This window comes from Alligator sinensis, unplaced genomic scaffold (genome assembly GCF_000455745.1).
Source record: "Alligator sinensis unplaced genomic scaffold, ASM45574v1 scaffold404_1, whole genome shotgun sequence".
NCBI classification, from domain to species: Eukaryota; Metazoa; Chordata; order Crocodylia; family Alligatoridae; genus Alligator; species Alligator sinensis.
Window position 1 is genome coordinate 215771 of NW_005841839.1, and position 22178 is coordinate 237948.

Below are 22178 nucleotides of genomic sequence, written 5' to 3' on the forward strand. Positions count from 1 at the left end.
TCCCGCAGCTTCCAGTGCCCCTGTAGGATAGTGAAGAAGCTCCTAACCAATGGCCTTTTTTTCCTCAAACATGCACTACACTGTTATCATATAACAGTACTAATTAGGAGGGTTACTTGTGCATTAGAAATATCTACTTATAACAATAGTAACTATTATCACTGATACTATGTGCACACTCACAGGACACTAGATATTGTTCATGTGTGCAAACCCCCAGGCAAAAGAGGAGTTTGTGCTTGTTTTAGTGAAAAGAATGAATGCTAAATCCAAGCAGTATTTAGCATGGGTAAGTGAGAATACTTTTTGATGTGACATAGTTCATGATGTGATGCTTTCCAATACATCATTCAGCAAGTCATGTTCTGTTATTTCATGTGTCATTAACATGCCATGTGAAGCAGTGCAACATTGGTGAGGTAATGTGACACAAACAATATATTAAAGTGGAAAGACACAATCTAATGCAGACAAATGCAGAATAACCTTCTCAGTACTTAATTATTCTGAAAACTAGGCTTTACGCTAGTGTACTACCTTGTTCTTAATCTTAAAATATATATTAAGTACCTGGATGACAAGAAAGGGAGAGGTATGTTTTAAACTAATTAAAAAGCTTTAACATTCCATAGGAAAATCAGCAGGCAGTTGTTATCCTTTTCCTTTTCACACTGTTACATGTATCCTCTGATTAGCCAAGGTGTTAACTGCTCCAAAGTTTAATTTATAATTGGTTTACACAGAAAGTGGGATAAGGTTGGAAAACACATGATAAATAAGCCTATTCTCCTATATTTGTGACCCTAAAAAGGACTGGTATCTACAACATCAAAATGAAAATCAGACTTAATTTCAGAAACATAACTGAAATTTGCATCTACAGAAATTTCCTACCAATTTAGCAGCTCAAATTTCTTTGCACTTCACCCATTTCTTTAAATAATACTATACAATCCCAACTTGCCAGCGTATTTAGTGATCTCTGTTTGGTACTGGGAGGCTGAAGACACTTATAGTTGTAATACTGTTAATATAACCACATCATTTTGAAATTGGAGAAGTCCAGGCATCCTCCAGTTTGAAAGTTAGATTTATTTTGGTCTTCTGAATCTTAGTAACTCTGAATACCAAAAGAAATGTAACTTGTTTAAGATAACTTTCAATGCCTTAAGAAACCTATCATTTTATGTATTTGGAAATGGAACCTGTTTTCTGAGGTTTTCTTTTCATGTAATTTGAACGGATTTACATACATTTTCTCTAAGGAATTTGTATAAGATATTTTATGATTTTGAGTTGTGACATGTATAGCAGCAAATATTGTATTGAAGAGGACTTATCTAAAGCAAGGGGCAACTGCCTGATACAGGCCCTAAAATCTCTACCGAGTAGTGAGCTCAAGATGCCTGCACTTGTCCTCACTGCTCCTCTGCAGTGAATGTAAATGCCTAAGGGAGGGCTGCTGAGCAGGGTGCTGCAGACAAGACAAGCAGTTCAGCTCAGCTGCATGGCACTTCTATGCTGCACCTAGCTAGGCTTGATCCAACCTCTTCAGAGGCTAGATCTGGCCCAGGGACCATGTGGTGCTAAACTCTGATTAGAATAATTCAGGCACAGTAATGTGGAAACGTTCTTTTTTCTCAGTTTATCCCACTTCTGTCCTATGCAAAATACACAATCAAAATCACAATCAAATAAGAAGCAACACCCGAAACAAACTTTAAAAAATTGAAGAGAAAGATTTATGTGTTTACCCTACTGAATACAAGTCAGCTACTTGATAATTTTTGAGCCCTGTTGACTTTTAAAGGACTGTACTGGGCCTCTTATACACTATGCATAATATATATGCCTGCACTAATTTATCACACACACACACACACACACACACCAAGTAAAATAACTGCATGTTTATAACCCACTCCAACATGCTGTTCTAACATGAGCATAACCCTATATGTGCCCCACCTGGGGCAATCTGTTGCACACAAAAGCATGCATGCAGGGGTATTCCCCAGGGGCAAGTAGCAGCAGCAGCACAATAATGTCCCCAGGGAAATGCAAGTGCATATTTGTCGGGACATGCCCCTGGATTCCAAGATGGAATCCACTTCTGACCACTGGCCTTAGGACTCTTCCTGCATTTCAGCTGATGACTGTTTATAATGTAAAATGTACAAGCAGTACTTGGAGAAGAGAACAGCACACCCATGCCTCTTCTCTTGTATGTACCCTAATCACTGGCTAGGGAATCAAAATCCCTCTTATCTTCTTCTTCTGGCCAGCTGGCTCTTGAATTCTTTTCTGATAAGTGGTATAGCTTCAACAGAAGGTGTTCCACCCTCACACAGGAAAGAATAGTCTGCAGCTAGGTAGTTCGGACACTGTACTGGAAAATAGACAATGTGGGCCTGAACCATCTTAGGCTGAGAAGACCTTATAAAACTAATTTCTCTGACAGTCTGGGTGAATGTTCCAAGTACTGGACTATTGCTGAAAATAGCACCACTACCACCACAAACCAGTTCCATCTCCTGCTCCTGTGTTTTTGAATGAGTGTCTCTGGTTGCTATGTTCTGTAAGGAGCATATTCCTTTAAGTGTGATTAAAGTGTACCTACAGGACTGAGTCCCTTCTTAGACAGAGGAACTCATTCCTGTTTGAGGATACAAATAAGCTTAGGAGTGAACAAGTAATTGAGATGTTTGGCTCTGTCAAGATGCAGACCATTCTGGTTATGTGCAGGAGTAGAAGCTTGGCATCCAGGGAACTTTACTGGTGAAAAAGTAAGCACAGACAGAGGAGACAGAAAAGAGCACAGACAGAAGTTCAGCTCCCCACACAGAAGCACGAGTTATCACAGCAATCCCCTGGACCCATCAGACATACACTGTTGGGTTCTGGAGGTTGAGGGATCAAGCTGCAACTTGGAGCAGCTGTGAGTCTGCAGCCACTTTCTCCTAGTCCTGCCCCTCCCACCTCTCAGCCCCAGTGCTTTCTTCAGAATGGGAGGTGGACACAGAACAGCGGGAGCTCGGTCTGGGGGTTGCCCAGCTGGCAGTGGAGAGTGGGAAGGGTGGATTGGAGCCTCCCCACCTTGGGAGAGCTCCATCCCACCTGTCCCACCCTCCAGCACTGGCTGGGCAAACCCCAGACAAAACTCCCTCCATTCCCTTCACCCCTGCTCCCATTCTGAAGACAGTGCTGGGAGCAAGGCTGGCTTGCATCAGCCCAGCCCTGCTCCCAGTGCGGGTTGACACAAGTTAATGAAGGTGCTCCACTCTGAACTGCCTTGATCTGAATTCTAATGAGGGTTCAGATTGTCACGGGATACGGTCCTTTTAAAGCACTCTGCAGCCATGCTCTTCTGTAAGGCCACTGCTGTAGAGCACTCCAGGAGGCCAATCATGCAACAAAATGTCACTTATGTCAGCTCCCTTAGTTATGTACAGACACCTACACACCAATAGATGGAGGGTTGTACTCTTGGCTTAGGTACCTAAAGGTCTCACCTAAGGCATCTAATGGTATATTTATTTTGGGTGACTCTAGGATTGCTCTATTTTGAGCAACATAAGTCATCCCTCCCCATTTGAATTATTTGATTATACCTCACTGTACACAAAAAACTAAACATATAATATAATTATAGGACAGGCAAGGTAGGGTGTGAACCCAGTTTCAAACTTTAATTCTCAGGTGAGCTTCTGGTATGGGCTGGACTGAGCAAGGTGTAAGATACGGGTTTTACTATGGATAATCAGAGGAGTAAAGCTAAAACACTGGCATAGAGGAGGACCCAAGAAACTTAGTGGACATATCCTAAATCATTTTGTGGATCTGGTCCTTGATTGTGAGCCCAAGTAATTCTTTTAATCCACAAACCTATATAATTTAAAGGCATCACAAGTCTTGAATAATATCAGGCAATATAAATGTTTTGCTTTCTTAGAAAGTGAGAAGATATGATATGCTGAAAAATCATGGATCTGCTATCAAGCTACAGTTCTCTAAAATGCATATAGGACAGTTTGTTCTTACAAATGGAACAGGCAAATCCAGCAATTGGTCATGAGCAACTGAATAGAGGATCTTACAATGGAAAGCATTAGGTAACTTTTGGTATAGACATATATAATAACTGTAGTGATATCAAAGGATACTGATATAAGCTATAAGTTATGATGCAACTGTTACATCTCCATGGCTCCTAATAATATAAGTGTAGCACAACAGTTTCAGCTTTAACCCTGCTCCCTTCAGGGTCAAAACTAGGGCTATTTGGCTAACCTGAATCACTACGTGCTCATGCAGATGTAACAGGTGCGCCCTAACAGCTGAAGTGGCTAAAATGTATGCTTATGTATGTTTGTCTATACCTTTTGATTACAAGTTAATTGCACTAATAATGTAAAAAAAATTAAACGTGTCACAATAAGAAGCACACATCCAAACAAGAACAGAGCACTCACCCCAAACATCTGTCTGAGATCTGGATCCCGGAATCTGAAGGGTATATTTGAGACATGCAGCCGTTTCGGCTGTGATTTGTTTTCTGTGTTTTCAGAGGATTGTGTCTGTTGCTGGCCGTCAGTCTGTGCTGCATCGTCTGTCTGCTAAAAGAGTTAAAGTAAAATAAAGTAAAACATGCTCTAACCATTGCTGTAGTTTTTTCATACATAAAAGGTGATGAGCTTAACTCTTTACAATTTAATTGAAAAGGAAAGCAGGAAGCATTCAAACACTGATGCACAAAAATAACAGAAGTTAGAAATGTAAAATGTCTATTAATTCCATTGCTATATTTATTCCAACAACTCTAGACTGTCCGGGACTTGGAACAAACTAAACAGTATGGGAAAGAAGTTCAACAATGTAGGTTAAAATATATATTTTAAATGGTTTTAAAACCTGGTAGAAGTACCGTGGAAATACCTTTACTCTACATTAATGTTTTCCAAGAGAAGAAACTGAAGCACAGTAACCACACAACAGCCTACTACCAGTAATAAATTATAGACTGTCAAGTGAAGCTACAACTTGGCTTTTCACACAGAGACCAGTAGGAACCTCCTCTCTATTCCGGAGGCAGGGAACACATCACATATTAGTGTCCATTTCATAAGCAGTGCTAATAGCTTCCAGGGATTCAATTTATCAAAATGAATGGTTAGCATTACAGAAAAGGCTTTAAATATAGAAAAATAATGTGTGGCAAAATAATTTTAAGGATATCCAAGATAAAAATGAAACCCAGAAACTGGTCTTTGAAGATTTTCACTTTAGAACAAGAACATATAATGTCCAATAGCACTTCTTATGGAGATGCTGTACTACATTTTAAAGGAAGTGTTGTATTTAGTTTGCAACAGAAGTGTGGCATATTTAACTTAAACCTAATTTGGAATTGCATAAATTATGATTAAATCATCAATAGCATTATGTCACTCATCTGAAAATTAAAATTAATCATCTTTAGTCAAACCGTACTTTGGAGAAATCTCTGTGTAGTTTTCTTTGATGACAACATACAGTGCCTAATTAATCACACTGCACTATCTATATATGCACAAGTGCACAGATAAGAGCATTTATGATTATATTTATATATACTAGAGGCTGATTTTTAAAATTTGCACAGGAACTAGGAGTGTAGAAAAGAAAGAGGAAAGAGAATGGAGCAGGAGAAAACTGATGGAGAAAAACAGAAGAAACCTTGCATTTCTGCTTCTCTTTCATGCCTCTTCCTTTCCTCTTACATACCTCTTCCATACATTTGTTTTGCTAGTTGTTCTCTTGTCTTCTACTATTGTAGGTTAACTAGTATTCTTGTGTATACTTTTAAAAAAAAATATTGGAAATCAAGAAAACTCCCAGTTCCAGCTAGCATCATCAAACTCATCTCTCATGGCTGGAGTTCCCTGGTGGGACATTACTGTAATTATGACAAACGACATTTTTAGGACGAGAAAAACAAAACGTTATCATGCTCTTTAATAGGCATTCACATACTCCAGTGACAAGGGCCACAAAAGACCCCAAATAGAATGGAATGGAATAGAATAGAAATACAAATGATCTGAAGAAAACTACGGCTAAGTTTAAAACTAGCAAAAGTGGTTTCACAATGCTCACTATCAGTGCACTCATCAAGCAACTTGTTTGAATTCATCAAGCAAGTTTAAATAAATAAAATATCTTCGTTCATCTTGTGTACTTTCTGTAATTTCTACCCAGCAAAAGCTTAGAGCAAACAACCAAGTTGAGACACAGAGTCATGTTTTGAACACTTTTTTTTTTTTTAATTCTTGAAGCTGCTTGCCACTTCTGTGAGTCTCACAGGAAACTGGTGTAAGTAATCCAGGGTGGGGAGAGGGGTGGGCCAGGTTGAGAGGTGCTGCCTGATCCAGGGTGGGCAGTAGGCCTGTGCAAATAGGGAAGTATTTAATTTGGATTCAACCAATTCAGAGGACAGTGATTCAATTCAGAGATTCAGTTCACTGTCCCAAATTGATTCGGCTGAACTGGCTTCGGAAGATTTGGCACTGATTTGGAGAGATTCGGTGATTTGGCCATAGACTATAACGGGGAATCACTAAAATACCTATAACTTTGTCATTTTTTTGTCAGATTTGGATGAAATCAGCAGGGATGATTGCCCATTCCGAGGAAATGAGGTCTACTAAGTTTCAAGGAGACAAGTGCAGGGGTTGCTGGGAAACTGCACCTCAAACTGTTCAAAGCAAAACTTGTGATGTGTGACTTTGTGTGTGTGTTATTGCACAGCGGGATGAAAACAGCAGGCATGGTAGCCTGTAACGGGGGGCTTTCCCGGTGCCAGTTAGATCTCCACCTGCCCACCTGTTTCTGGGCCAGCTGCCCGCCCCTCTTTTGCTTAGGCAGAAACAGCTCACAAAAGGGACAGAGAGGCTGCAGAGGCTTATGTGCTGTTTGGGACTCAGGGAAAGATCACAGTCACGGGCCAGCTACAGATGTCAGTCTTTCCCCCCCTGCTCCCCCTCCCTCTTCTTAGTGTCTGTCCCCCTGCAAGACTGCCTTCCGAATCACTGAGTCTCCAAATCTTTTCCAAACTGATTTGGAAGGGTATTTTTTGTCCTCCAATTCGATTTGGATTCCATGATTCAGCCTTCACATCAGGCCAAATCTTTTCTGAATTGAACTGGTGACTGAAGGTTTCCACACCTCAAGTGGGCAATTGATGGATCTGCAGAGGAGAGGTGGTACCCAGTTGGGAGAGGAGGGAATCAGGGAGCTAGAAATAGCCCAGTCAGGGTCTGGAGGATAGGAATAGTGCAGCCTCAGGGCTGGGGCTAGTGCTTGGTTTTTTCCAGTCCTGGGGCTGTGCCATGAATGAGATTTCTTAGATAAGGATAACATGATCTTGATCTAAGTTAGTGCACCTCTTCAACTGAACTGAGATCTGGCACACCATTTTGGGGTGATTTAAGCACTCTGAACTCCTACAGTTTTGAGTATTTAGCTCAACCTAACCCTGGCTAAGTCAATCTAAATGTAATACCAGTATGTACCCATATGTTGTCACTCACATGACTTGAAGAAAAAAAAAAAAACAATGGGTAAAGGCAGGAGATACTATTACTTCCAGTTCACAGATGAGGAGCTAGAATAGAGCAAGTCAATTAATCTTTCTGCAAGTGACATAGTTAATAACTGCTATTCATCACTTTGGGTTTAATTTTCACATATTCTTGTGTATAATCCACAACTTGCAGCAGTACACTTATAACAATTAATGGCAGAGTTGAAGTCTTTATCTGTTTGGCATGAACTGACTCTGCATTCATAGTGTCTAGCACCATGAGATGTCCATTGGAACTGGGGCCTTTAGTCACTACTGTCATACAAAGATTGTTATTAATTTATTAATTATTAAATAATGCCAAACAATTATGGAATGATTTTATTTGTACACACAGCCTTATACAAAGATACGTTAAATGTGGAATCATTCATAACTCCTCCCACTTGCTCTCCACCCCGTATCAAGTGTGGTTTGGACTCTACAGTCTGAAAGAGGCAACACTTGAAAATGAAAATTGGGCACCTCTCATTCAGGTCCATTTTATTTTCTATCTGCTAAATGCCTAATTCTTTCTTTTTTAAAGACAGTCCAAACTATAGCTTCTAGATCTCACGCAATAAATCCAACATGTTAACTCCAAATTTGCTTAGAGAGAAAAAAAAAAGAAGAAAAAGATAACTGAATTCAAGGCCATATCTTCATTGGGACTGCTAATTTAAGTTAGCTAAAGTAGTGGCTCTCAACCTTTTTCCTACCCATACTCATGTGTAAAGATCCATGGCCTGTCCCAAACCACACTCCCCTGGCCCTGGCAGTGCCCAACCCTCAGTCCCCTGCCCCCCAAGGCCATGCTCATGTCCTTCACTCCTGACGCACAGCCACCTCGCCCCACCCCCAGCCCTGCTGGAGGGACCCCCAGCTGCCTCAATCCCACTCTGGCCAGAGCCTGGTGGATGGATGCGGTGGCTCTGGCTCATGTGGATGGCAGCGGAGGGAGGAGGAGAAGAGTACCAACCCTGGTACTGGCTGGAGGGAAGAGGAGAAGAGGCCCGTGGCACCCTCCCTACCCTGGGCTGGAGCTGCCATGCCATGCCACACTGCACCAGGCAGCCTGGTCATGGCCCCTCCCACCCCCCCAGCAGTGTCTCCCAGCTACCCCACCCCTGCAAGCATGGGCACTAGCCCCAGTGCCACCAGCCTAGCCACTTAGCTGTCCCCACCCCCTTCCCCCGCTGGAAGGGACAGGTGTGTTCCTGCCGCCCTGCTGCAGTTCACGACCCTTTGAAATATTCTTGTGACCCACAGGTTGAGAAATGCTGAGCTAGAAAATTAAATTAGCTATCTTGGTGTGGAATCCTATCAGAAACAAGGCACAGGTAGCAGAAGTAGATTTTTCTCGGGATTGCTAACCAAGGTCAACACTTTACCTCCCACCTTAAGTAATCTATAGAGGTAAAACCTCCAGTGCCTCATCTCTACCACCCACTCCCTCTGGTAACCTGCCTGCTCTACAGATAATATGGCTCTCTCCGCTTTTGAATGATCTTATTTTTTCACATACCATATTTTCTCGCATACAACATTCCCAGGAATAAAATAAGTGCTTCATTTTCTAAAGGCAGAATGAAGAAAAGTAAGTAACTGTAGTAAGTAGTAAGTAACTGAGTAGCAACAGCTAGGGAACTGAGCCAGCTTGTTTTTATGGTCTTTGAGAAGCATATGCAGACATTTTTGCTTTCAGAAAAAAAGCTTTTAGCAGAAATGTAAGTGGCAGAAACTGCTGTGACCAAAGTCAGAGCCAGGATTTGGGAAAGGCAGGTACAGGAGCAGAAATCCATGCTTTGGGGGTGGCTGCACCCCAAAATCCCAGCATCTTCCTTCCTCACTCCAACCAGAACCTGGCTCCATTTCAGTCCTGCAGGAGTGGGTAGGAGTGGCTCTGAAACTTCCCCTGCTCCAGGACAGTGGGGAAAACAGCAGTAGCAAGCAGGGGAAGCATGGATAGAAAGGGAGGGGGAGGTCTCATTTGCTTTGGAGCCTTAAAAAAAAATCCCCAGGAGCTTCTGTGGGGTGGTCCACACCGAAAATGGGAGTGTAGTCATGCCACTTCACCCCCACTCTAGATATACCCCTGGCTGTTACCATATTTTGTCACTTATAATGCATACTTCATTTCCAGAAGCTATTTTTTGGGTGAAAAGGTGCATGTTGTATATGAAAAAATTCAATATTTGGATTTATGTATTTCAACTGTTATTTACTGGGCCTATAACTTGTCCTGATAACCTCTTTTAGTTCCACTGGTTTACTGTCTACTCCCTTTTTCTAAGTGGTTACTTCCATTTACATAATGGAATTAAACAAAAGCAATCATACTAATGGGGATTTACTGGTAGATAAGGCTGAATCTTTTCCTTTCCCAGATTGAGGAAGGGTATTTTGAACTTGAAAGCTTGCCTAACATCTCTGCCACCCTTATCTTTCTTATTGAATATTTACATGACCTTTTATAGATACAACAACATTACACGCTACTAGAATATTTTAGAAGAGACACAAACTCAAATTAGCTATCTTGCTATAAAAAACAGTCTGGGCAGTGAAGATTTTGTCTAAAGCTTCTTGCAAAATGTATTTAAAAAAAACTTATCCAAGGATTAAAAACAGAGAGTTAAATTCTGGCCTCTGTGAAATTAATTTCAGAAGATAGGGCAGGGTGGTACCTTAGAGAGGAACTGTTTAAGAGATAGGCGATAACCTCCATTTTCAGATGTTGTGAATGGACTTGAAAAAAAAAAAAGAGTTTAAAATAGACAAGAATTTAAATACAAAGGAAAGGAACAGGGGGAGTGGGCACTGCTGAGAGAAAAAAGTGGTTTGAAAAGGTCAACAGGGATAAACGGGCAGCTAACACACTGAGGGACATGGGAATAAACAGCTGGAGGTAAAAGCTAGGCAAAGGAATGGGATAAGAACAAACTGTTGAGATACGTTTAATGCAATCCAGTGTGTGATGATTTCTTGTTCCACAAATTCACGTTCAAGTTTTGTTGTTTTGCTTTTTTTGTTATATTTTAATTTATTATGGGGGGCGGGGGGCGGTTAAGTCATTGTTTCCTTTCAGGACAGGTATGCTGTGGTCAGTGATATAATACCCAGGGAGGCTAAAGTGTTCTGCTACAGGCTTTTGTGTGCTTCTGGGCTTTTGACAAAACTTTGTCGATTCATCCTTTTATGTAGAAATGGTCCTGTCTGGCCAATGTACACAGCATAAGGGCACTATAAGCAGGTGATGGTGGAAATAACTGCTATGAATGAGCCCTGGGTGTTGTATTTCTTGTGGTTTAATCCAGTTCTGAGGCGAAATCAATGGGAAGAGACAGTCCCCCATTCTTCAAGGTTGTTAGGCAAGCATCATTATGATTGTGTGCAAATCAAGTAGCCAGATTGACAAAAACACACAAAACTAATCTATTACTTAAGCATGTGCTGTGGTCTGAACAAGGAACTAGGGACAGCTGTATTCTACCTGATTCTGACACAGACCCTCTGTGATTTTGAGTAAGTCTGTTTTATTTTCTTTATGACCCTCCCTCATTCATAACAGTGTTATACACATTGGTCAGTTAATGTTTCTAAACGATTTTGAAGGTCAATTATGTGATCAAACTGGTAAACATTATTGTTGTTGTTTTGAAAAAACAGAAAGATTTTCTCTACAAACCTATTGTTTTAATCTAAAGGTGGATTGAAAAATCTCAAATTTATGTTTAATATATGTTTAAAAATATAATGAAAATTACTGTGGCATTTCAGTCATTTAGAAGGGAAAGCTATGAAGGAAATCTGGTGAATTATGACAAGTGGAAGAGATGGGATGGGGAAGGTGTGAAAATATACAACTTAGGAAACATTTAAGGTCAATTAGATTCATTTGAATAAAGAATCCTGGAGGTGCCTTTTACCTTCAGGAACAAAAGGTGCCCCAGGAAGAAATGATATTATCAGTCTACTGTATAAATGCAAATTGGAAAAAGCTATTTCTGTTCATTGTATTAATATAAATGATGAGAAACAGAGAGAAAAGAATTGAACCCTGCAGTATTAGTACACCTCAAAAGTTAGACCAGCTTTTGTATGAGATCTCAGAGAGACATTGTCAACAAACCAGATAAGGCCCTCTGTACCAAAATGCATGAGTTTATGATTTATGGCAGAACTGTAGACTTCATTCCTAGAAATCTGGATGTGTTAAATTATTGTACTTTGTCATCTTTGGGTTTTGTTTTATTTTTAATTGAAATATTTTCACTGGAAAATCTGAAATCTATTTGAATGTCACCAAAAAAATGTCAGGGATCAGGTAGTCGAGACTTGACAAACAAAACATTCAGAAGTTTATAATTATTAAGTTCCATACTTGTAGCCTTCTTTATAAACCTCAGGAAAAAGATTACTAAAGTAAAGATTAATAAGTGTGTGTGAAAAGGCTCAGGGATTCCAAACATGCATTTATCCAACTCATCTTTATTGTCTTGGTATCTGAAACAATTTTAAGAGTAAGCAGGTGCATGCTAAGCAGCAGAAGAATAGGTGACCATTTGAAATTTAAAGCACTGCTCAAAGAAACACTGATGAAATCTAGAGCACCTAAAATAGAGAAGTCAGAGTTTGAACCTTGTAGTATCTTATGTAGCTTTTATAGATTTCAGGAAATGAATATAGTTTACAGTACTACACTAATACATTTCCCACATTTCTAATATATTTGAGTGCCAGTGCCAACAAGCTACACATACATCACAGAGCTGTCTCATTTAAAGGTTCCTGTCTGATATGTTATTAAAGAATTAACTGAAACCAAGAAGCAAGCCATTAAGTTATTACTCAGCATCATTAAATCCTCTCAATCAAGCATGCAGTCAGTGTGGGTCCATATTAACTTTTGGCATATCCATGTCCTGACCCACCAGAGATATGGTACCACTTTTTCCCAAATGAAAGAGTCAAGGGATGCATCTACACACGTGCTTTACTGCAGAATTGAATAATTTACTGCAGAATTGAATAATTAGCTCCTCAGTAAAGTGTCACTGTCTACACGTGTGGCACTATTAGGCTGCAGTAAACTAATTAACTCTGCTGTAGGATGGTACTGCCTGCACAAGGGTACTACAGTGCAGGGGCTGCCTGCCCCTTGTGCCCCAGCCAGTTGCTCTACAACATACTGAGCCAGGGTAGAGCCGCTAGAGGCTGACCCTCTGGGCCCCCTGTCAGTCAGGTCTGTGCCACCCCGGCTCAATGTGCTGAAGTCCTGAGTGCATGTGTAAATGCTGCTTCCGGGAGCTATAACCTATGGTACAAACTGAGCCAGAGTTTATTCAGGCATATCAGCTGAACATGTAGATGTGCCCAAGCATATTAATATGTGGTCTTTGTAACCTCTTACAGGTACTAATGCTTTCCACAAATGACAGTGATACAAGCTTCTGTCTACTCCATAGAATTTTTAAAAATTTAAACCTAAATTAATTTTTAAAGCTAATACTAAATCTTAAAATCCTAGTACAAGGAAAATACATTTATTTTCTACACATCAGCAAGGAACCAGGCTTTTAAAATTGCAAACAAATATCAGGTTATTGCTATCCCAAATATGTCCCTCAGCAAAAGTTGAAAATATTATGCTGTTCTTTTTTTGTGAATACATTCTGAAGTTATTTTCTTGCTTGGAGATCCAATAAAGTATGTATGTTTTCATACTGCCTACAGACAATTAGTCACTTCTGGAGAATGGGTCTTGCAGAGAAGGTAGGAGAGAAGAATTACAGTCAAGTAAGATGGAATGAAAGGATATCCAGGCCTTATACAGTAGCCTATACATGCACCTGTACCAATGGCCGGCCAGTCCTAGAATCTGCAAGAAATAGGGCACATTTTTTTGTTTCAAATCACAAGTAACCCTTACTGAAACTGGCTAATTCAGACATTGAGAGAAGGACACACTAAAAAACATGTTTCAGAAAGGGGTAGGAGCCATCAGTTATTAGAGATGTTTCCATTCCTTGTAGAACATAAGCAATTATTTAATAAAATATTCTTTGTTTAATTAAAAAGGTATAGTCTTAACGTTACATAAAGCTGCTGAAATAATAAACTGAAAAGTCCGTTATTTCCACCTTATCGTGATTGTATCTATAACACAACATATTGTAGGGCAAGGAAAATGATTCACTTTGACATAATTGGAGGTGGACATTAACCAAAATCATGGAGCTGAACACCACAGCATTTGATTGGAGTGCAGACTCTGATCTAATGTGTACATATTAGGCCTATCTTTTTGTGTATACACTTCAGGTAGCTTTAATTTCATTTCAAAGAATTAGAACACATCAAACCATTGTTTCCAGTGGTCTGCTTCTTTTTCTTCAGTGACAACTTATTTTTTTTTGATTGAGTTAGATTTTTGAGTTAGATATAATTTTGATTTTTTTTCTTTTTATGGTTATCATCATCATCATCATCCTTCAGTAACAGAATTACAGTACAGAAAAAGGACGCAATGATGTTATGGTTATAAAACACCACTGAATACCCCCAAAATATTTCTATAGTTTTTTTCATCAGATTTTTAGCGGTGTAACATTACAAAACATCTTCAAGTCTAGGAATCCTCCAGTGTGATTCATAAGTAATGTTAGAAGAACTTATATCATATGACATCTTAAATAATTTTAAAATAAGTGTTTTTACACTGAAAAAGCAGGAGGTGAATGTATTTTGGGCCTGAAATTAGAGGTGCTAAGGACCTTAAGCCCCAAAAGAAGTCAATGGGAGATCTTTGAAAATGATGGCCTTCATCTACAGATCAGTTCTTATACATGTTAGTCATTACTGTATTAGGTTAGTTCCTGGCTCTTGAGTTTTGAGGTGCCATTTGTCATCTCCACTGAAAGGTCATTTCCGCCCATTTGCAACATGACTTTACCCTAGGTCCACTGAGATTGCATTTCTAATTTAAAAACCTTGATATACAATTACATATTTTACCAGATTATTGATGAACATTGCCTGGGGAGCATCATCCTACTGACTATAAAAGTGCAGTGACTTGTATAAAACCTTATTAGTGTATAAAGCATTATTTACTACTGATATTTATTAATAAACAATCCAAATATTTTAGCAACATCCTTATGCCATAAAGGTTGAAATAAGCTGCTAGAACTTTAATCTTTTAAAGACGGCTGATGGCATTCACAAGTATATTAATATAGAATTGTGATGCTCAATTCTCCATAATCATTCTTAACTCAATCAATAAGTCTGAGTTACACAATTTTAATCTTGGTAAAATTTGATTTAGGTATTGATGACTTTGGAGAGACACTTTATGCAGGGTATGCATGCATCTTCTCAAAGGAATGTGGCATCATATGTCAAATTTAATTTATCTTCCTTAGCACATTTATATTCCTTTCTCTGTATTGAGCCCTGATCTAACAATATAATTTTTCTTCAATATTTCACATTTCTCTCACCCAGTATATTTTTTTTAACAGAAGCATGACTGATTATTAGGGGCTATTTGCTGTTCTTAAAGGTAAGAGAATTTAATATATATAAAGTGCAAAGAAATCTCTCTTACAGAGATCCCTTTTGGCTTCTCACACTTACACAAAATTGCACTTCTACTATATCTGGGTATCTTAATGCAACTCATATTGAAAACTTCTGTTTATTTTTTAAAGTAAGGAATACACAATTAAAAGATGCAATTCTCAGAAACACTGAAGTAAAACTAGAGTAACTCCAATTTCTTCACAGAGATGCTCAGAAATGGCACTGGTATAAGATAAGGCTAGACCTTTTTCTAAGGCTAGGTATAGACATGATCACTTTTAGTTGTATAAATGACTGGAAACTGGTCTATACCCATAACAGAGCAAAAGTTCAGCACACAGGGCTCCTATAAATGTGCAGGGAGGCTGCTCCAATGCGCTGTAATTACAGCACGTTGAAGCAGACTCAGTTAATCAGGTCTGCTGGAATGAGGTAATTACCACGCACCAGCAGACTCCAGCATTATGTGTATCAGCATCCCTGCACTGAAAAATGGCAGCAGGGTGCATTGAACTAAAACTTGTTTGATGAGCTTTAGTTCAAAGTGCCCCCCCGCCATTTTTCAATGTGGGGACGCTGATCCACGTGATGCTCCGAGCGCTTTCAATTAGAGACACCCTTCCCCCTGCCTTACCTCCCGGAGCACGTCTATAAAATGCCCACGTAGACTGGTTTAAAAGTGGCAGGACCTGGTCTAAGATTACGCCCCTTCTTCCTCCCCAACAATTGGCGAATGTGTGTTCTGTTCACTACTATCTAAACTATGCCACTTGCAGGAAAGCACGCAACTTAGATTGATTCCACCTTGGGTTTTTTGAATGTCTGTAACTAGCCAAAGCAAGCATGTCTCAATTGACAGAATATGCTTTAGAAGCTATACATTTGGGATCTTTTTTTAAAGATCTATAGGAACTATTGCTCAGAAAGCTGAAAATACCACATAGTATTTTGTAGGAAAGCTCTTTTCCCTTTTCCAAAATATTGTTTCCTTTAATTTATGCATTTGACCCAGTTCTAGAATTTGAAATCCTTTTTTTCTATCCACTGCTCAGGAGTTCTCCTACTGCTCTGCATGGAAAACTTTTAAAGGTGAGAAAGCCATTCAGGATTCATGGTCATTCATTTATGAGCCTCTTTACTGAGTCTGTGAAATAACTGACAATCGTGAGGTGGGTACTTATTTGCCATTCAATAGACTGGGAGCCCATCAGTGCACATAGGCCATGTGAAATGGCCATATTCAAATCAGCAACCTCAGTGTGAAAGGATATGTATTTCATTAGCAGTTCAGTGAGCCGCCCACACCCCACACTATAGTCAAGCTCTTAAAAATCAATTAAAATCACGTTCAATTTATTTTATGAGGATTAGACCAGTGTAGTTCCAATATCAATCTTCCACTATCAGCATTATTTCCAATTATCACCTAATTCTTTTCACTGAGTGGAGGTTTAATATAGTGAAAAGTGGGGAAGTGAAAAAGGATCCTGCTGCTTCTAGTAAAGATTTTGAAGTGCCAGATATTTAATTGACTAAATATTTAATATAAAGGAAAGCATCCCTCCAACACTACTGATATATATGAATTTATTGTAAGAAAATAGTGAGCAGTATCCGTGATTAACAAGTTAAATTCTCCATGAAGTGCTCACTGTGGCTTTTTCTGCTCACCTGCATGATGGTTTTACCTTGTGAGGGCAGGAGCAACCTCAGTAGTACATACAAGATCTAAGACTGAATTGAACTTTGGATCAGCCTAATCTACAACCAACAAGAATGGAAGCCCAGCAAAGTCCATGCACTGGGGGCAGGGAAGAGCCGGAGGGCAAAACCTGCATCATTATAAGACTGATGTAGGTTATGTACAGCCATTACATTTAGATCAGTAAACCCCACTCAGGTTAGGTCAATCTAAATACCTATTGTGCAGGAGTTCAGACGGGTTAAACTGTATGCATTCAGAGCACAGCCTTGGGGTGGGGAAAAGTACAGCCATTCACCGCAGGCTAGGACTGTGCACTTCCTACCCTCCTCATATTTTCCATATTTTTAGATCCCCAACCACCATCCCCATCCATTAATAAACAATCCTGCCCCCCCACCATGGACTACCAAAATGCCGCCACAGACCTGCCCGTCTTACCAATCCTGTTTTCCCCTCCCACCACCCTGTGTTCTTTACATTGGGTTTGTAGCAAAACCCCCAGTTTTTCTTTTTTTTTTTTTAAATGCATTCCCTCCCCTTCCCCAACCATTTCTGACTTTGTCTCTCCATCTCTTTTCCCTATAGAAAAGTATGTGAGCTAAGACATAGGATAAGCTTCAGCATTTTATTTTAGTAGCAAGCTGTATTTGTTTTGCTTTTTCCCCTTCTTTATATTGTATAATTATTATGTTTATATTGATTTTTACTGTTCTATATTACTGTTTTACTGGTACTATATGATTTAGGCCTACATATGTAAGTTAGCATAAGTCATGTCAAGTTCCATTTTGTTTGTCAAGTCTCCATCCTGTCCCCAGGCCCGGTTGTGTAACCCATGACTCATACCTACCCCACCTATGTAACTTGGTTCCTGAATGAATGGGGATGAATGGGGATGCTTGAGAGACAATGGCAGTAGGTCCAAAAATAGCTCCTTCTGAATGACCAAACCATCAACACCTGGACCAACGACCCAGCCCTTGGAACCACCCTCAGCATTCAAGAAACAAAAGATGAAGCAACCCACCATTGTGCCAAGAATGCACATGCCCAGTAAGAACACCTGGAGCCCTCTGGGACAGGACTGACCTTGCCTGGACAGGCCCTCCTCATAGGAGAAGAGAGGTAGTCTGCCCCATAAAATGGGGTAGTGAAGACTGACTCTTTGGGACGCCCTCTCCATCTGGACCAGCACCATGCCACACCACCTATCCACACAAAGGCCCTGCCAGCGACCCCCCTCTGGACAACACCTACTGAACAAGGGCTTCGCTTTTTTTTTTCCCCCTCCCATGCACCAGTGACCTCGAGTAACCCTGGGGACACTTGACTTTAAGTAACCCCAAGCCTCAGTTCCTCAGTCAGCTTCTCTTGAGTCCACCGGTTCTAATCCCAGTTCTGGCAACTCTCACTCCCTACACCTCAACTCTCTCCCTCTCACCTTAACCTTCCCCCAAGTATCCCAGGTAAGAACACGCATAGATACCATACCATCCAAGTTTGGAACTTACCTATGTGTAGGTGGGTTGTATGTGTGTGAACTGGTGAGTGTGTATGTGTGTGTGTATATATATATATATATACACCATTGTGTGTATGATATACAAATTAGTGATCTGAGTGTGTGGGTATTGACAATTGATTTTTGTCTAATTTGTAGTGTGTATGTGCTTGAATTGGTGATATAGTATGCATGTGCCTAGGCTGGTTTGGATGTGCATGTGCCTGAGCTGGTAGTGTGTGTGTGTGTGTGTGTGTGTGTGTACCTAATTGATTTGTGTGTTTGTATATGTGCAATTGTCACACCCTCCTGTCTAACAGCGCAATATTGAGATCCTGAAAGTTGGCCTGACCCCACAGGGCAACAGGTTCCCTGCACTGGCAAATGGTTGTACATGCTGCTTCCAATCTACATTTATGTGGCTTGAAGTAAGTTGTGTGAACATAGACTGGGTGCAGAGAATAGCTGTTCACACCTGTAGACTACAAATCACATATATTATGAGAAAGCAGAAGCAGGTAATCACAGATTATTTTCTAGGCTGCTCCTGGATAAAGAGTCCAAATAACTATTTTTTTTACATATATGTATACTTATATTTTATATTATTTATATTTTCATGCCCAAACCAAAAGGGAAAGGAAAAACCAATCTGGGTCGACCTGAAATGGACACTTTCCAAAAAATGAATAAAAAAGTTAAAACAAGAAAACAGCACCCCCATTCATTTTTGTGTTTTTAACAATTTTTAATTGCTTTCTTTAATTAAAAATGAAGTGCACTTCAATACAGAATACTGCTTTGGCTTTTTGTTTATATTCATTTGTTTGTTAGTTTTTGTGTGTTTGTTTTGGTTTTGGGAGGGCTTTTGTTTGGTTGTTGTTTTTACAAAAGCCAAGAAAAAGCTATTTCATTTACTTTTTAAGATTTTTTTTTCCATGACTATTTTTAAAGTAATGAATCAAGGATAGTAAAAGTTTGCTGAATGTTTCACCCTTCAACTTCATTTTTTCAGTGAAAAATGTTTTATCTAGTTTCAGTCTCAATCTACATTCTGATCTCCTCTTTTAAATGACACAAGGGGGCATGACTTCTGTTGGCACTGGATTTATGACCCAGATACCTTGTTCTGGGCAGACCCAATCCCTCAGACTGACCACAACCTATCCATTTGATTATAGGCAAATTTTACTGATACACAGTGATAGCAGATAAGAATAATGCAAACTATTTCCAGGGTTCATAGAGTCAAGGTACATCTGGCCAGTATGCAAGCTTAACTCTGAGGGTCTCTCTTGAATGTCAGATGTCAGCAGGCTGGAGGTGGAAGGCTGAGGCCCAGTCCCCATCTCCCCCTTCTCCACCTCTTCGCAGAGTGGGTGAGACGGGCTGGTGGTATGCCTTCTGTTCATAGTGGCCTCTCAGGGACCTTTTTCTGCTTTGAAATCCCTCTTTTTGTATTCTTTGTTCCCATCTCATGACTTTTCCTCTCTGGGTATCATTGATTTGTGGTCATCATACTGTCTACGTTCTGTCCTGTCAGCATATTCCTTTGTTTCACAAACCCATCACATTCATATATTTTATTTTGGCTCTTTCTGGTATCCTCTTAATTTGTTTTGTTCCCCAAAAACAGAAATCCCAAGGGCTCTGCAACTGGGTACTGTGGCATGGCCAACATGGCAGAATCCCTTATTTCATGTCATGAAATAATGTGGTACATCTTCAGTTTCCCAGTCTGTGTGTCTACTTGATGCTTGCCAGTGTTAGACAAGTGGGCTTTGAAGGAAACTTTGTCACAAACAGGCTTTTAGAAATCAATTAACCCTTGCCATTACCCTGGACCATTATTTTAATGCATATTCAGTGTACTAATGTTATTGCTACATAGTATAGTTTCCATCCTAAATCTAAATGACTACAGATGCCACATTAATTTGTTGCTTTTTAACCAGGCATTACAGTAGATAATTGCATTCACAATTAAAACAAATTATAATAATTTAAGTTTGATGACTCATAATTCACTTCTTAAGTCCTTACTCAGTCAAAACTCCCAGTGACAAGAGTTCCACACATATATCAGGACTGAATAAGAGCTTCAGGAATGGACTTGTTCCCATTAATTTGAAACTAACTGATTTATTTTAACTGAACTCAGTTATCTACCATAATTATCAATGTGATAATGCAGTACATACATTGGTCCAAGAGATATCTTAGGAATGGCACTACTGAGTTTGAAGTTAGATGACAGATATTGACCCACTATAAATATATCAGACATCAACTAATGCAACTGTAAGAAAATACAAGTTTTATCATGGTCTAGAATTAAACCTGGAATTTGTAATACAGAGCTTCTTGGTTCATTGAGTCCTCTCCCCTGCTATAAGACAACCACAGCAACTTCCCTTTTCATAAAGTGATCAAGCTCTTTCTTAAACAATACTAAAGTTTTTGCCCTTCTAACTCTTAGCGGGAGAAAGATCCAACACCCCACTCTTCTCCTGGTTAGAAATATTTTTCTAATTTTCAAACTACTGTAACAAAGTCCTTTAGATTATACAACTTTTTTTTTCTCCTTGGTGCTTACCTCTGGTGTATTTATAGAGCACACGAGTATTCCCTCCTCAGCCTTTATTTTGATAGGTTAAACAAGTGAAGCTTTATGTGTCTCTTTTCCTAAACAGGCTCCTGATTTCTGGGATCATCTTAGTAGTCCTTCTGCATACCTATTCTCATTTGAATTCATCTTTCTTGTATATGGGTAATCATTATTCCAGATAAAGTGTTACAAGTGCCTCATGTATTAATGCTTCCCTATCTTTACTGGAAATACCTCACCTGCTACATCTTAGGATCACGTTTCCCTTTTTCAAAGCTACATCACATTGTCATCTTGTAGATATCCTCTAATAAACTAAACCATCCAAGACTTTCTTCTCCCCAAGCACTTCCAACTGGTGAGCTCCCAGCTAAAAGCAGAAATTCTTGTTACTGGTCCCTGACTACACAATCCCACATTACTGATTTTATCCAGTGCCTTTATTGCTGTTCCTCAAGGTCATCCTAATTTTCCTGTATGATTCCTCTGTTAGGCTATAAACCCAGGTACCTTCCCCATCAATGGCTGAGGCCTATTTAATGGAGACAGAATGAGGTAATTTGTAAAGCCTCTGCCCATCCTCTTTTTTGCTTTGGGGATAAATATGGTAAAGTGTATACATGCATACACACAAAGGCTTAGAGAAAGAAAACCTTGAATTACTACACATTCTAAATGGAGTAACCAATTAAACATTGGTGGGGGGGAAAAAAGTGGAACAGGAAAAGTAATTAAAAAAATTCTATGGCAAATTTAGTAGTATTGTGTCTGTCTGCTAGTGTTTGTATTTGTATGTACATCTGTGTACGTATATGCAGAAAGCTTGCAGCAGCTATGAATAAGTAGTACACTTTTGAAAAGCCACCTGCTTCTTCCTGTTAGACCAATCAAGTTATTTTTCAGAGAGAAAAAGCTTGTGAATGTCTTCTAGGCATTATTTGATTAAGTTGACAATATTATGTGAGCAATGGTTGAGCACCCACTGTGCTGTACTTTTGACCAAATTGATTTGTGTAATGAACACTTGCTCTGTCTCTTCTCTAAGCCTGAATAGGACTCTTGATTTAACCAGTAATGCTGGAAGCCAAGTGAATTTACAGCCCCCACAGTCATTCTCTCTCAATCTGGAGAGAATAGCAGCAGCAGTACATGAGCAAGCATAATTCAATACATT

At 39.6% G+C, this 22178-nt stretch overlaps 1 protein-coding gene across 5 annotated transcripts in view; it reads right to left on the minus strand.

The window, feature by feature from the left end:
- RBFOX1 (RNA binding fox-1 homolog 1) overlaps nucleotides 1-22178 on the minus strand; it is a 1278833-nt gene that overhangs the window by 167618 nt on the left and 1089037 nt on the right. For all 5 annotated transcript variants that reach the window (XM_014520084.2, XM_025203686.1, XM_025203675.1 and 2 more), the window contains one exon: nucleotides 4473-4616. In XM_014520084.2, the coding sequence (XP_014375570.1) occupies nucleotides 4473-4616 (144 nt within the window). The remainder of the gene's footprint in view (nucleotides 1-4472; nucleotides 4617-22178) is intronic.